Raw genomic sequence first — 14,575 nt, forward strand, 5'->3', positions numbered from 1 at the left:
TTAAAGAACCTCCAGTTTAAACATTTGTTCAAGATTACAATGACACTTTGATTGTCAATGTACGAATTGTTCCTTTTCAAGGCTTTCTCTAGCTTTACAATATCTCTGTTTAGAAGGGCCAACAAAGAAGTGCAAATTGCTCTAAGTGTGGACACACAGTACACCTGTCACAAATCCACCACAGAGAGCAATGAAAAAGAGAAAGAATTTGCATAGCAGCTTTTTCTAGTCCATATCCCTGAAAGTTTCTATTCCATATTCTGTACCTGTCTTCCATGATTCCATGGTTGGTCAATTAGGATCAGCTCCTATGCTTGGGGAGGGGTTCAGACATACAGAAAAAAATTCTCTTCTCCTTCTCACCTTTTAATAATTTAAACCATAGATTTGCAGCATGCAAATAAAATTTGTTGGTAGGAAAGGTAATTGGAACTCAAAGTGGCCAGTATCACTGGTAGAATATTTGGACTTAAAAATACATTTTTAAATGCTTCTGTGCAAATGGATCCCACCAGTCAAGTAAATTGTCACTGTAATATGAATGAGTCCTGTGACAACTGCATCTTGGGTTTTTCAAGAAGCACCAAATCTAGAACGGAGTCTACCAATGAAGCTCCAGCCAGTATCACAGAGTCATCTTGGTCCCTCTTTTCAACCTTAATAAACATTGACTTGTAATACTTCGGCTTTGAAGACCAGGAGGTGCCCCAAGAAGAAGTCCAGTTCATTTCCAGCTCCAGCCCATTTATCGTATGTCATTGGATTCTTTCCTCTGCCAAGTTCCCAAGAGCTGATCCTGGAAATGCAGATCCTTCTTCAAACTCAGCCTCCTAGAAAACCGCTGGAGCAAACTGCGAAATATGGATGTCCGAAAAATGATGAAGACCCAGGGATCCACAATGGAGTTGACAGAGAAAAAACGGAGGGCTGTAAGATCAGCTGCCTCATTGGCATCAGGGGCAAAGGCTCCAATGTAAGCTCGGATCTGTAAGAGGTAAGAGATAGAAAGAAAGAGTGACTTAGAGTTGATTGGGATGTTGCATAATGAAAAGTACTCCATAGGAATGCCTGGGGATCTTGTAGGGAACCACAGCAATGATCTCAGAGAAGAACAAATCCAAAAGGTGCTTTTTCACGAGGCAACTGGACTTCCTTGTTTTTCTTTGAAGACGTTTCGCTTCTCATCCAAGAAGTTTCTTCAGCTCTTCTTGGATGAGAAGTGAAACGTCTTCAAAGAAAAACAAGAAAGTCCAGTTGCCTTGTGAAAAAGCACCTTTGGGATAACTATGACCTGGATGACTGAGAATCTCCACAGTCCATAGAACTGAATATTCTTTACTGGCCAAGTGTGATTGGACACACAAGGAATTTGTCTCCGGTGCATAAGCTCTCAGTGTACATACAAGCAACAAAGTGATAAATCATAAATCATAAAATACAATCTTATGACTATAAATATAAGATATTCAGAGTCTGATAGCAAATTATAAATTAAGCCCAGGAAGGGAAGAAGGTATTAGAAAGAAAGTTAAAGTGACCCTACTTTGATTCTCTTTGGTGTAAGATGGAGGGAAGGAAAACATCATCAGGCTTTCAAGATTGTGATATTATAGCCTATATATCAATAAAGTCCTGGTATTTCCTTGTGGAATCCTAATTTCCTAATTTGGCTTACCTCAAAGGGCTGACATGTTTTCCACCTATATTTAGACTATCCTTGAGGCATATAGGAAGACAGGCTATTAAAGTACATGGAATAAGTCACTTTTGAAGTTTCATTTATTGTCACCCAATAAAAACTTGGGCTTTAGAAATCATGATGTAAGATTTTGCACACAATTTTTGCATTACTTATCAGCTTGCTTAAATTGCCAAAATCTTGTACAGGTAGTCCTTGATTTACAACCACAATTGAGCCCAAAATTTCTGTTGCTAAGTCAGAACAGTTAAGAGAGTTTTGCTCCTTTTTATGACTTTTCACTTAACAGTTATTAAGTGTATCACTGCAGTTGTTAAGTTAGTAACACGATTGTTAAGTGAATCTGGCTTCCCTATTGACTTTGCTTGTCAGAAGGTTGCAAAAGGTGATCACGTGACCCCGGGACACTGCAACAGTCATAAATGCATGCCGATTGCCAAGCATCTGACTTTTGATCACATGACTATAGGGATGCTACATCAGTCGTAAGTGTAAAAAATGATCATAAGTTACTTTTTCACTGCCATTTTAACTTTGAATTGTCATTAAACAAATGGTTTTAAATCAAGGACTACCTGTAATTAATCTGAAGTTCTCAATAACTATCCTGATTGATCAGAATAACAGATTTGGAAGGTACCTTGGAGGTCTTCTAGTCCAACCCCCTGCTCAGGTAGGAAACCCTATACCATTTCAGACAAATGGTATAGGGTTTCCTACCTCTTCTTAAAAACTTCCAGTGTTGGAGCATTCACCACTTCTGGAGGCAGGTTGTTCCACTGATTAATTGTTCTAACTGTCAGAAAATTTCTCCTTAGTTCTAGGTTGCTTCCCTCCTTGATTAGTTTCCATCCGTTGCTTCTTGTCCTGCCTTCAGGTGCTTTGGAGAATAGCTTGACTCCCTCTTCTTTGTGGCAGCCCCTGAGATATTAGAACACTACTATCATGTCACCCCTAGTCCTTCTCTTCATTAAACTCAATTCCAGCAACCATTCTTTATATGTTTTAGTCTCCAGTCCCCTAATCATCTTTGTTGCTCTTCTCTGTACTCTTTCTAGAGCCTCAACATCTTTTTTACATTGTGGTGACCAAAACTGGATGCAGTATTCCAAGTGTGGTCTTACCAAGGCATTGTAAAGTGGTATTAACACTTCACGTGATCTTGATTCTATCCCTCTGTTAATGCAGTCTAGCACTGTGTTGGCTGTTTTGGCAGCTGCAGCACACTGCTGGCCCATATTTAAGTGGTTGTACACTAGGACTCTGAGATCCTTCTCATAGTTACTACAGGTACCACCTATACTGTACTTATGCATTTGGTTTTTCTTGCCTAAATATAAAACCTTACTTTTTTCACCATTGAATTTCATTTTGTTAGATAGTGCCCAATGTTCAAGTCTGTCCAGATCCTTCTGTATCTTAAGCTTATCTGCTGGAGTGTTGCCTATTCCTGCCAGCTTGGTATCGTCTGCAAATTTGATGAGTTCACCATCAAAGACACTACCTTTAGCCACTCGTGCAAACTGTTTCTGGGGGATGTTAGTCTACTGCACGGGTGTCAAACGTGATTGTATCATGTGATGTATTGTGACGTATCGTGACGTATTGCAATGTTTTTTGCCTTTGTGGAGCCAGGGTGGGCGTGGCCTGTGCATGACACATCCAGCCCACGGGCCGTCAGTTTGACACCCCTTGTCTACTGCAATAGCTCTCAAACTTGGCAACTCCAAGATGTGTGGATATGAACTCCCACACATCTTAATGTTGCCAAATTTGAGAAATCCCCGTCTGGTGCAACAAAACCAGCACAATGGCTGCATTGTGCATTCAAGAAAGCAATGCTGTTGGTTACACGCACAGGCTGACCTGAGAAAATCTGTTATCTTTGTTCAGATAGAACTGAGTTCTTGACTAGATGGCTAATTCTAAGAGGCTGTATATTTTACTATACAGGTTAATTCATTTCTTGTTGAATCTTGCTTTTATAAGTAGTACATAAAATATAACAAGTACATAAAATAAGTAGTACATAAAATATAACAAGTACATAAAATATAACAAGATTATCATTTTATTTACAAACACATTTATGTAGTTAGGAGATGTTCATTCAACATTTAGAAGTTTATATAATTAATTGCTTTTCCTGGCATGTAGCTTGGGGCTGCTTAAAAGCAGAGAAGGCACTTTCTAGTTGTGTTGGGGGCACATTCCAGTAATCCTAAAAGTGCAAGTGAATAAAGAATTTTTGTTGTATTTGTTGTGGTTTGGATTTCTGGGAGTTATAACTGCAATAATTCGGGAAGACTCTGAGCCAAAAAGGGGTTGGAAAGTCCAAGCCCAGTAGATAGAAAAGCTATCAACTGTTAAGTCTCTGTGTCTTAAAAGCTCCCCCTTGTGGGAGAAAAAAAGAAAAAGATTATTATATTAGCATTCCACTGTAGAATAGACCTTCTAGATCAGTTTCTTAATCTTTGGGTGCCACAAACTCCCTTGAGAGTCTGATGACAGCGCTTTTTAGAAAAATGCATTTAAATGCATAAAATAAATACATGGATATATAGGTTACAAAGGCAAGCAGTTTTGCTCAAATTGTTATCAAAACATTAAAAATAAGATACATATAATATACAGAATTGAGGCCTTTGGACTATGGTGCTGGAGAAGACTCCTGCGAGTCCCCTAGACTGCAAGGCGTTCAAACCGGTCAGTCCTAGAGGAGATCAACCCTGACTGCTCTTTAGAAGGCCAGATCCTGAAGTTGAAACTCAAGTACTTTGGCCACCTAATGAGAAGGAAGGACTCACTGGAGAAGAGCCTAATGCTGGGAAAGATTGAGGGCAATAGAAGAAGGGGACGACAGAGAACGAGGTGGCTGCATGGAGTCACTGAAGCAGTAGGCGTGAGCTTAAATGGACTCCAGTAGATGGTAGAGGACAGGAAGGTCTGGAGGAACGTTGTCCATGGGGTCGTGATGGGTCGGACACGACTTCACAACTAACAACAATATACAGTAATAATAACAAGCTGTGAATTGGTTCACAGACCCCCTGAAATATGTCCATAAATCCCCAGTCAAGAACCCCTGCTTTACATCTCTGAACTGCAATTCCTATCTTCTTTCTGGAAGTATTAGCGTTGCTAATTGGGAACGAAGGGAGTTTCAGCCCAACACATCTGGAAAGTAGCAAAATTTGGGAAAGGCCAAATTTTACCCTGAATGTTTTCCATGAGATCCATAATTTCTCTGACTCAAAGAGTCTCTAGTGTAAAAAGTAAAATTACATTATTAGCATTTTTTTTAAAAAAAATCAATCTGTAATACTCTGCAACATCTTTGCGCATTTTGTTTAATATCCTTTTTTAGAATTACAGTAGTTTCAAATCCTTATTATTTATACCACAATAAGGGTTGGGGGGAGGGCCTTGGGAGAAGCAATGCCCGCCTGAGAAAAATATGAAATGATCAAATGCAGGTGATCAATAATTTTCATTCAGGATAGTAAAACTCATCAGTCCTGAGTTATTTCACTATTTGGAATTCACTTGCTTTATTGAACAATGGAGAAAAAATTCCATGGGCATACAGATAATCCTCAACTTACAACCACAATTGGGACTCTAATCTAATCTCAATTGTTGAGCAAAACTGTTGTTAAATGAGGCGCTCATGTGATGCTTCACTCAACTACTACAATCCTGGCCCTCCTGGTTGCAGTCAGTAAGCAATCTCCTGTGTTGTTAAGTGATGGAGTGAAAGAGATGCCTGCTGAATTCAGCTCCCCTCCGTGTGCGAAACGGAACTACTCCAGCAGGCTACAGGAATGGAACTCAGATCTTCAGGATCTTGGCTCCATTTCTGCATCTCACTAGAGGAGTTCCGTTCCCCTCCATAAGTGGAAGGGAACTGTTCCAGTGGGCAGCAGAAAATGCAGATCTTTGGGAAATGAGCTGTGTTTCTGAATCTTATTGGAGGAATTTGGCTCCCCTCCATGTGTGGAAAGAAATTGCTCTGGAAGGCTGTGGGAACGGAGCTCCAGCGGGGTGAGAGAATTGAGCTCAGATCCTTGGGATCTGAACTCTGTTTCTGCACACGCCAGAGGAGTTAGGCTTCCCTCCATGCATGCATGGAAGGGAACTGCTCTGGTAGGCTGTTTCTCCACCCCACTGAAGGAATTCAGCTTCAGCAGGCAGCTCTTTCAGCCAGTCTCCAGAGGCAAGGAGTCCTCTCAGCAAGCGGCAACTGCTTGTAATCTTCCTGCTGGCTTCCCCATTGACTTTCTGGGGAAGCCAGCAGAGAAGAATGCAAATGGTGATCACATGATTGTGGGACACTTGGCAACCGATTGTAAGTGCGAACAGGTTGCCAAGCACCCACATTGTGATCACGTGACTGTAGGGGGTGGAGTGGGTGGTCACGGTGTGACATTCTGAAATTCTATAAATTTTCAAACATCATAATTGAGTTTGCAATCCTAACATATCTGAAGAGCATATATTTAGGGATGGCTACTTCACTGCCTTACGTCCTGCATCACTGATGCTCTCATCTTTCTGGAAACTCAGACGTTCTACAGTAAGTTGAGCATGTAAGCCAGTCAAGAACCACAGGTTCTAAGCAACTCATTCCAAAACTCCAATCGTTTGCCATTCCTGAATATGACTCCCTTGGAGAAAATCTCCTGCTTGCATCCTCATCAACCCTACTGACCACATGCTTTTATTGTCACCTTAAAAGGGCAAGGAATGTCCCCTAGCAGTGTGATTCTCAGCAGGTTTTCATCACAAAAACAACAATGTACATTTTTTACCCTGTTAAAACTTCCCCAAATTGCTTCTGATTTACATATAGCCTAAAGACAATTACTGCTTTGCTTTCTATAAATTTGCTGCTACATCAGGAAAGCAGATAAAAAGATAACACACACATCCTCTGGTCTGCAGATATGTTTCTCTTTGTAGTCCTCATACGCTATAATATTTTCTATTTTTAGCAGGCACATTATTATTAAAAGTAGGTGCACCTCCCTGTGGAATGCAAGGAAATTTGAAACTGATTGTGATGTTCAGGATGAGAATGTGACAGAATCCAGATGGAGGATCTAGATGAGAGTTGGCATGACAGAATGTTCCCCAAAGTAAAACCTCCCAGCATGTAGAAAACCAGCACGCTCTTTCTCTAATAATAGTTTTCTACATGCAGGGAGGTTTTTCTTGTATGCAATCTCTTTAGACATTCTCAGCAAGTGTCCACTGAGCAATTGCATGTGCTCCTTCTGCACTGAGATATTTTTATTTTCATGTACAATACTTTTAAGTTCCTGAACTCTACTGCCACATTGGACCAGAATCTATGGTATGTTGATTTAGTAGGGGGAAAATTTCAGAATTTACAGAAGAAACCATTTAGCCTTCTTGACAGCAAACAAGATGACCCATACAAAAGAAAGAAAAAAAATCCATCTGTATAAATGTAGTCTGCAAGATTTTGTACTTTGGGGCTTTGATGAGTCATTCAAAAAAGAAATCCGTAAGTGCAGGATGATAGAATGGCAGTCGTGCACTCACCTGCCTAATGGAGTTTCTGCCCTCCCAAGTAAAATCCAAGGTAGACACTACAGTAAGAGCTTCCTTTGGATTGATTTTAGCAGATAGTTTCAGATGCTTTGGGTTTATTGTACAACATAAAATGGTGGCCAGAACTGATGATGATGGATAGTGCCATCCTCAAACCCCATTTCTCTCTTTTTCCTCCTGTTTTTTTTTAAATGCAGATCTCCTTTTCCATAACTTTAGACTCTGAAGTTTAAGCAAAGAGTGGCTCATCTAAAATGGCCCGAAATAGGATCAGAAGAGGGTTGTGTCCCCATTATCAGGTGAACACAGGAACGTCCAAGTCTGCCCACCTATGGAGATTTGCCTTTGGCAATTGCTACCATCTACAATAGGAAGGACGGTGCTAAAGGAAAAGGCCTCACCTGGGATAATCCTTGCTGATGGAACACCTCCCAGGGAGGATGCTCTCACACCTGCTTTTGGCACTGGGTAAATAAACCATTTATTATCCCAAGTTGCTAACATGCCTTCTTGCATTAATTTGTTTTTAATTGCTGCTTTTATGCCAGAGCACCCAAAGACATCCCCAGGCTTGCTTAGCAGATATGAAGTTGCATTCATGGGAAACAGGTGATGGCCTGTGCCAGGGCAAGAAGGCTGCATGGATTTGCCTATAGACACCACCTTCCTTTTTTTGCTTTTAGTGTTCCTTGTGAGCCCAAACTTCTTTTATACTTTAGCATTTCTTCCATTCTGTGGGCATTAACCACTTGGGACTACATCTCCATGGTGATTAGGCCCATCTTCCATTCCCTATGCACATCTATTTTAGGTCTTAGTTCAGCTGAAAAGTTCCTATGGATCTTCAGCTGTTTCTTAAATGGCCCCACTCCATTTTTCTCTGCAGCTTTGGAGAATTCTGCTTCTTTAGACCTCAGATCTGAACTACTATTCCGGCAGTCCCCTGTGGCACTTGGGATTCTGAATTTTATCAAGGAGAATTGCAGTTGGAAAGATATTTTCGGGTCGTCCATTTTGTTTAAGGGCGCTTCTCTGGCAAGGATAGGTCTGCACTTAGTGCTGGCTGAGAACAAACTGCCTTTTCTAACTGGTTGGCTTCTCTGTTTCTACAAGAGGGTTGAGCTTCTGATCCATCATTAAAGAAGGTCTGGACTTGAGGTCAAGACCTGCCCTTTGCTCATAACAAGGGTGGATCCATCTTCCTGAGTAAAGAGAATAACACTGGAAAAGGAGTGCATCATTAAAAAGTCACAGATTAATGTTGAATTGATATTATGTTGTATCTGAACAGGAGCACACAATATTTTGTACTGGTTTGAGGGAGATATTTAACTTTTGAGAGGCACGCCACTGGCCAAATTTACAAAAGGAGAAACAACTAGGACAGAATTTAAACAGAATTCGATTCATTTTGAATGTCATTAAAATTCAGTTACCCAAATCTTGTTCTTATTTTGATTATTTTATATTTGATAATTTCCCCTCCTATCACACTGAAAGTTACAATTCTTAATATGACAAAGGTAGAATTTGCTGTGATTCTTGGAGCTGTCTGGCTACCACACATATAGATTCGAGCAGTTGGGGGGGGGGTAGTTGCATGCAGTAGCAATAGCAATAGCAATAGCACTTAAATTATATACCACTTCACAGTGTTTTACAGTCCTCTCTAAGCAGTTTACAGAGTCAGCCTATTGTCCCCAGCAATCTGGGTCCTCATTTTACCGACCTCAGACGGATGGGAGGCCGAGTCAACCTTGAGCTGTTCAGAATCGAACTCCTGGAGCGAGCAGTGAGTTAGTCTGTAGCCCCAAGGTCTCAAATGATGCACCTCAAGAAATGACAGTGCGGTGACATGGTTGCTGTCTTAATGGCTGTCAAAATGGCTGTCAGGACGTAGGGTTAAGAGTTATTCCAGCAGATAGGACAAGAAACACCGAGTTTAAATTACAAGGATACAAGGATTTAGTTTGCACTAGATTCTAGTTTCCTTCTACCTTCTTACATTCTATTATTTTAAATATTGCCTTCCTATGACTTGATAAAAGTACTGGCTTCAGATGAATGTTGCCAAGCCTAGTTGATGGCTACAAGAAATTCTAGGCTTCAAACATAACATTTGCCAGATACACTAAAGATCATTAGTGCAGTAATAATTTCCATAGCTGGAAAAGATCTCTTTTCCTGAAGTGTTGTGACTGACAATCACAGCAAAGACAAGGGTTCACTAAAACATGGTTGACATGCTACTCTAAGCTATGGCTTGTTTAACCATGGTTTATTGAATAAGCTACAATTGGTTGAGTCCGCACAACATGCTAAGCCACGACCATCCCTTATACTTCAAAACGATTGGGTTGGCATTGAGATTGAGATGGGCAGCCATAGAAATTAAACAAATAATTAAATCAATAAATAAATTCTGAAATAGCATGATGGGTGGTCCCCTTCACAATAAATCAATTTCCATATGTTGAGTCGATGGATAGGACACCAACTGTGCAGAAATTGCTTGGGTATTGTTAAGTAGCTAAATGTATTATCACCATACTTCTTCCCTTTTTCATTTCATTTTTTTTCTGCACTTTTCCCTCCAAATCCAGTTGCCTTTTTGCCCATGATATAACTGACTTATGGAATCACTACAAGGAGATTCAGTCAGGGGAGTGTATGAAATTAAAAAAAAGCTTGAGAGGAGGAAAGAATGGCTCAGCCAGAACCATTTGATGGAACCTGCCTGTTAGGAGGCAGTACGCCTCACAGTCCTGTTAATGTGTTCTCCCATCCTTGAATCAGGAGGCAAATACATCAGCCAGAAAACAATTTCCCAAACACCTTTTTTTTATGCATTACAGGAAGAAGGCTTGTTGTGTTCCTACTCTCACCACCAGCCTCGTATCCAAGGTGCTGGCTTGTTCCAATATCTCAGGGGCTGCCACAAAGAAGAGGGACTCAAGCTATTCTCCAAAGCGCCTGAAGGCAGGACAAGAAGCAATGGATGGAACACTAATCAAGGAGAGAAGCAACCTAGAACTAAGGAGAAATTTCCTGACAGTCAGAACAATTAACCAGTGGAACAACCTGCCTCCAGAAGCTGTGAATGCTCCAACACTGGAAGTTTTTAAGAAGAGACTGGACAGCCATTTGTCTGAAATGGTATAGGGTTTCCTGCCTGAGCAGGGGGTTGGACTAGAAGACCTCCAAGGTCCCTTCCAACTCTGTTATTCTGGCTATGGCCAGGAAAGTGACTGGCCCAGGGATTGACGGTGCTGCTCCTCTTCAGGTGGGCTCTTCATCCACCTGCACTGCTAGCTCCATTCCTGGACTGCCCCATGGTGTTACTGCAGGCCCCTCTGCCCCTCTTCTACTACTGGTGGGTCATTTTATTTTTGTTCCTTCGAGTCAGTATTGACTCCTGGTAACTGTCTGTAGAAGTAACCTGATAATATCTGTCCTGCCCCAGAGTAAAAAAAAAAAAAGGTTATTCTTTAGGCATGATTGCTTAAGGTATGCAAAGCATTTCTAAACTGTTTTCGCGTGTGTGTATAAGTAGCCAAAACAAATCTTTAAATATACCATTGCTCATAATTCTTACTCTACAGACTAATTCCGGGAATTAATCAATTCGTAACTGTTGACTTTTAGAGACATAGCAGGCTGTACGCAGATGAACAATTCTATCATTACTGGTGCTTTAAAAATGCATAGTTTGGATATTTGGCAACTTAAACCACACTAAATCTTAGAGAATTCAATATGAGTTAAGATGCACGCACCCATCACGAATAGGTCTAGGATGCAGAGGGCAGTCCCTCAGACGTGCTAAGAAGAAAACAGTTACAGTGATTTAAATCAGTTTTCTTCGTCATTCCTAGTAATTCTCTGCTCCTGGAGAATAGAGATCTTCATCCCCTCAGACGGATAAATCTTATTAGAAGTGAAAATAACTGGATTGGGAATCGTGCTCAGGAGCTAGAATTTGTGCATATTTGCAATTCAGCTACAGGTTAAAAATCTGAATCCTAAATTTTATGTTTCACTTGATTATAAATTATATATTAGATTTTAGTTATTATTTTCTATAGTTGCTCATCGCAACCAGTGCCTCTGGGTGGCATACATCATAAAAACGTAAAACAATTAAAACAGTATAGAATAATTATATATGATTGTTAATATATGTTATGTATATAACGTTCAGAAAAAGTTTCTGATCAAGCCATAACATTGGAATCTAAATGCACTTCACAAGTTCAAATCTACACTGTTAACATTGTAACATTGTTCCATTCCACTTTATTGGACTGCAATATAAATGTCTAGATTACTCATCTAATTTTTTAAATCACCATACAATCTAGAAGATGCATCTGGAATTAGAAATGGATACAGGTATATCAAGATGAATAAACAAAATGAAAATGACCATGGACATTTCTCCAATAACTTCTCCCTGTGGTTAAATCTATGGATGAAACAAAAGCCAAACTCTTATAAAAAAAAAGAGTTTTTCCCCCTTTTATAAGGAGGATGGAAGAGAGTGAACTATTTTCTATTAAACAACAAATAAAGAAAAAAGAAACACTTAACCTCATTCAAAAATTTTGCCTCTGAGGAAAGGCAACTAAACTTTTCTTGCCTCCTTTCTAAAATGACTCCATCCTGTTATGATTGCTCTGCTATTCATCGTCCTGTGTGATGTGGACTTTCTTTTTTGTTAATTCTGACTATGCATTTCAGTGAGACTTCAGAGGAAGGAAAAGAAAGCGTACAAATGGCTCAGGCAATAAGGCAAGATTAGAGCTATACGATTCACTGAAAAATGTTGCTACACAGGGAAAACATATTGCTTTACACAGTAATATTAGGTAGCTAGGCTGTCCCAAGCAGTTGTTTTTGTGTTTTGGTGAAAACGCTGCATTTATTACTTCTAGAGAAGCATTTATTATTATTATTATTATTATTATTATTATTATTATTATTATTATTATTATTATTATTATTATTATTATTATTATTATTATTATTTCTAGGTGCTTGTTGGTTACTCTGCCTCCAGTGGCCAAAAAATAATTTGACCAACTTTGCGGACAATACCATCCCGTCTCGAAGGAAGATCTGTCTGTCTAGCTAGGCTAGGGCAGGGGTAGTCAACCTTGGCTCTTTTATGACTCGTGGACTTCAATTCCCAGAATTCCTGAGCCAGCTTAGCTGGCTCAGGAATTCTGGGAGTTGAAGTCCACGAGTCATAAAAGAGCCAAGGTTGACTACCCCTGGGCTAGGGAAACAAAATCTTACACCGCAGGTCAGCCACTTGTCCCGAAGCAGCCCAGCCCAGCCACTCCACCCCACCGAAACAGCAAGGGGGCGTCACTGCTCCTTCCCCTCCCCCCCCAGCAGATGCAGGTTCATCTGTTGCGCTTTTGGCACGGACTGCCAACAGATCTCCAAGATTTCAAGCAAACTTTCCCAGCCCCGGGTGGAAAGAGCGAGATCCAACAGGAAATTCTGAAGGCAAAGCGGGCGCTCGCTCTCTCCCCCCCCCCACCCCAACCACCTCGGAGCGCTTTCCTCTTCCTTCGTATTTATTTCAGGGAATTAAACTGAAGAAAGGGGGGAGAAAGGCGTCGACGGCAGCCACCGGGCGTTCGGCGGGCGCCGAAGCCGAACCGGGAACGGTTCTCCTTCTCGTCCGTCTTCTCCCATTAGATGATTAGGGGACTGGAGGCTAAAGCGTATAAGGAACGGCTGCTGGAATTGGGTATGTCTAGTTTAACGAAGAGAAGGACGAGGGGGGACATGATAGCAGTCTTCCAGTATCTCAGGGGTTGCCATAAAGAGGGAGTCAAGCTATTTTCCAAAGCGCCTGAAGGCAAGGCAAGAAGCAACGGATGGAAACTAATCAAGGAGAGAAGCAACCTAGAACTAAGCAGAAACTTCCTGACAGTGAGAACAATTAACCAGTGGAACAACCTGCCTCCAGAAGCGGTGAAGGCTCCAACACTGGAAGTTTTTAAGAAGAGACTGGACAGCCATTTGTCCGAAATGGGATAGGGTTTCCTGCCTGAGCAGGGCGTTGGACTAGATGACCTTCAAGGTCCCTTCCAACTTTACTACTCCTATTATTATTAAGCTGAAAGAATGGTTTCGTGTCTTGATTTCAACATAGAAAGTTCTCTCCCCCCCCACCCCCCCCCAGAGCTACTTACGATCAGCGGCAGGGAGCAGATGGTGAAAAGGGCGGTCATGAGCGCCAGCAGGACCAACTGGCCCAGCTCCTCGGTGCGCCCGGAGGAAGGGAGCCTGGCAGGGGCGGCTGCGCCCTGAGGGTCAATCAGGTGGGTCCTGCGCGGGGGCTGCCGACGCGCCATCCGATAGAGGCTCCTCATGCTGCCCAGATTGCACAGGCCCACGGCCAGCACCAGCAAGCCCAGCAGGGTCGCGTAGAGCACCGAATAGAGCCATCCGCCGCCGGCCATGCGAATGAAGCACCACGTGCCCGGACAGTACTGAACGTTGCTGCCGAAGCCCAGGAAGGGCAGGGCGCAGAAGAGCGCGCAGAGGACGGCCGCCGTGCCGGTGAACAGCGCGCCCCAACGCCGGCTGGTGTGGCGTTCGTAGAAGTAAGGCTGGCCGAGCGAGAGCCAGCACTCCAGGGCCATGGCCAGCAGCAGCGTGGTGGACGCCAAGCCGAAGAAAGCCATGAGGAACGCGAACAGCTGACACAGCGTGCCGGGGGAGCGGCTCGCTTCCTCCCCGGGGTGGCTGACTTCGGGGGCGGCGGCGGCGGGCGGCCACAGGTCGATGAGGCTGCGATTGTGAGCATAGGCGGCCAGCACGATCGGGCTCAGCAGACACTTGCCCAGCAGGTCGGTGGCGGCCAGGGTGCTCACCAGAAGGTAGAAGGCGGACGCCCGCGGGCGCCCCTGGCCGCGCTGCAACTTCGCCTTCAGATGGTGCTGCCACAGCAGCCCCAACGCCAACACGTTGCCCAGCAGCCCCGCCGCGAAGAGTAACGAGCCGGGCAGCACCGACTGGCCTGCTTCGAGCCTCAGGGTCCGGTTGCACCGGTAGTCGCCTGTGGCCATGGAGAGGGTCCGGCTGGGCTGGGCGCAAGGGCAGCCGGTGCGCGTAGGGAGCCGGGAGGGAGTGGGGACCACGGGTAGAGACCCAGTTATGAAGGGAAGGGAAGGAAACGGAGGGGGAGACGACGAGGAGATGCTCGACGCCGCCAGACGGGGCGAGAGTGGGGAGGAAGGAGGGCAGGGAGGTGGGGCAAGACAGGCGTTGGCTAACAGA

At 43.0% G+C, this 14,575-nt stretch overlaps 1 protein-coding gene across 1 annotated transcript; it reads right to left on the bottom strand.

Moving 5' to 3' along the window:
- Nucleotides 1-745: 745 nt before the first annotated feature.
- PTGDR (prostaglandin D2 receptor) lies at nucleotides 746-14,364 on the bottom strand. Its single transcript, XM_029284474.1, has 3 exons — nucleotides 14,075-14,364; nucleotides 13,486-14,041; nucleotides 746-985 (listed from the first exon to the last, which is right to left on the bottom strand). The coding sequence occupies exons 1-3, from the start codon at nucleotides 14,362-14,364 to the stop codon at nucleotides 746-748; spliced, it is 1,086 nt and encodes a 361-aa protein (XP_029140307.1).
- Nucleotides 14,365-14,575: the final 211 nt, after the last annotated feature.

The sequence above is a fragment of the Protobothrops mucrosquamatus genome, unplaced genomic scaffold, assembly GCF_001527695.2.
Source record: "Protobothrops mucrosquamatus isolate PMUCROS unplaced genomic scaffold, P.Mucros_1.0 scaffold637, whole genome shotgun sequence".
In the NCBI taxonomy this organism is placed as follows: Eukaryota; Metazoa; Chordata; class Lepidosauria; order Squamata; family Viperidae; genus Protobothrops; species Protobothrops mucrosquamatus.

What these genes read in the sequence shown, in the direction of transcription:
- PTGDR (XM_029284474.1), bottom strand. Translation starts at nt 14,364, where the DNA reads ATGGCCACAGGCGACTACCGGTGCAACCGGACCCTGAGGCTCGAAGCA. An exon ending in AATCGCAGCCTCATCGACCT is followed by an intron (nt 14,042 to 14,074) that starts GTGGCCGCCCGC and finishes CCCCGAAGTCAG; the next exon opens with CCACCCCGGGGAGGAAGCGA. An exon ending in TCTGCTCCCTGCCGCTGATC is followed by an intron (nt 986 to 13,485) that starts GTAAGTAGCTCT and finishes TACCTCTTACAG; the next exon opens with ATCCGAGCTTACATTGGAGC.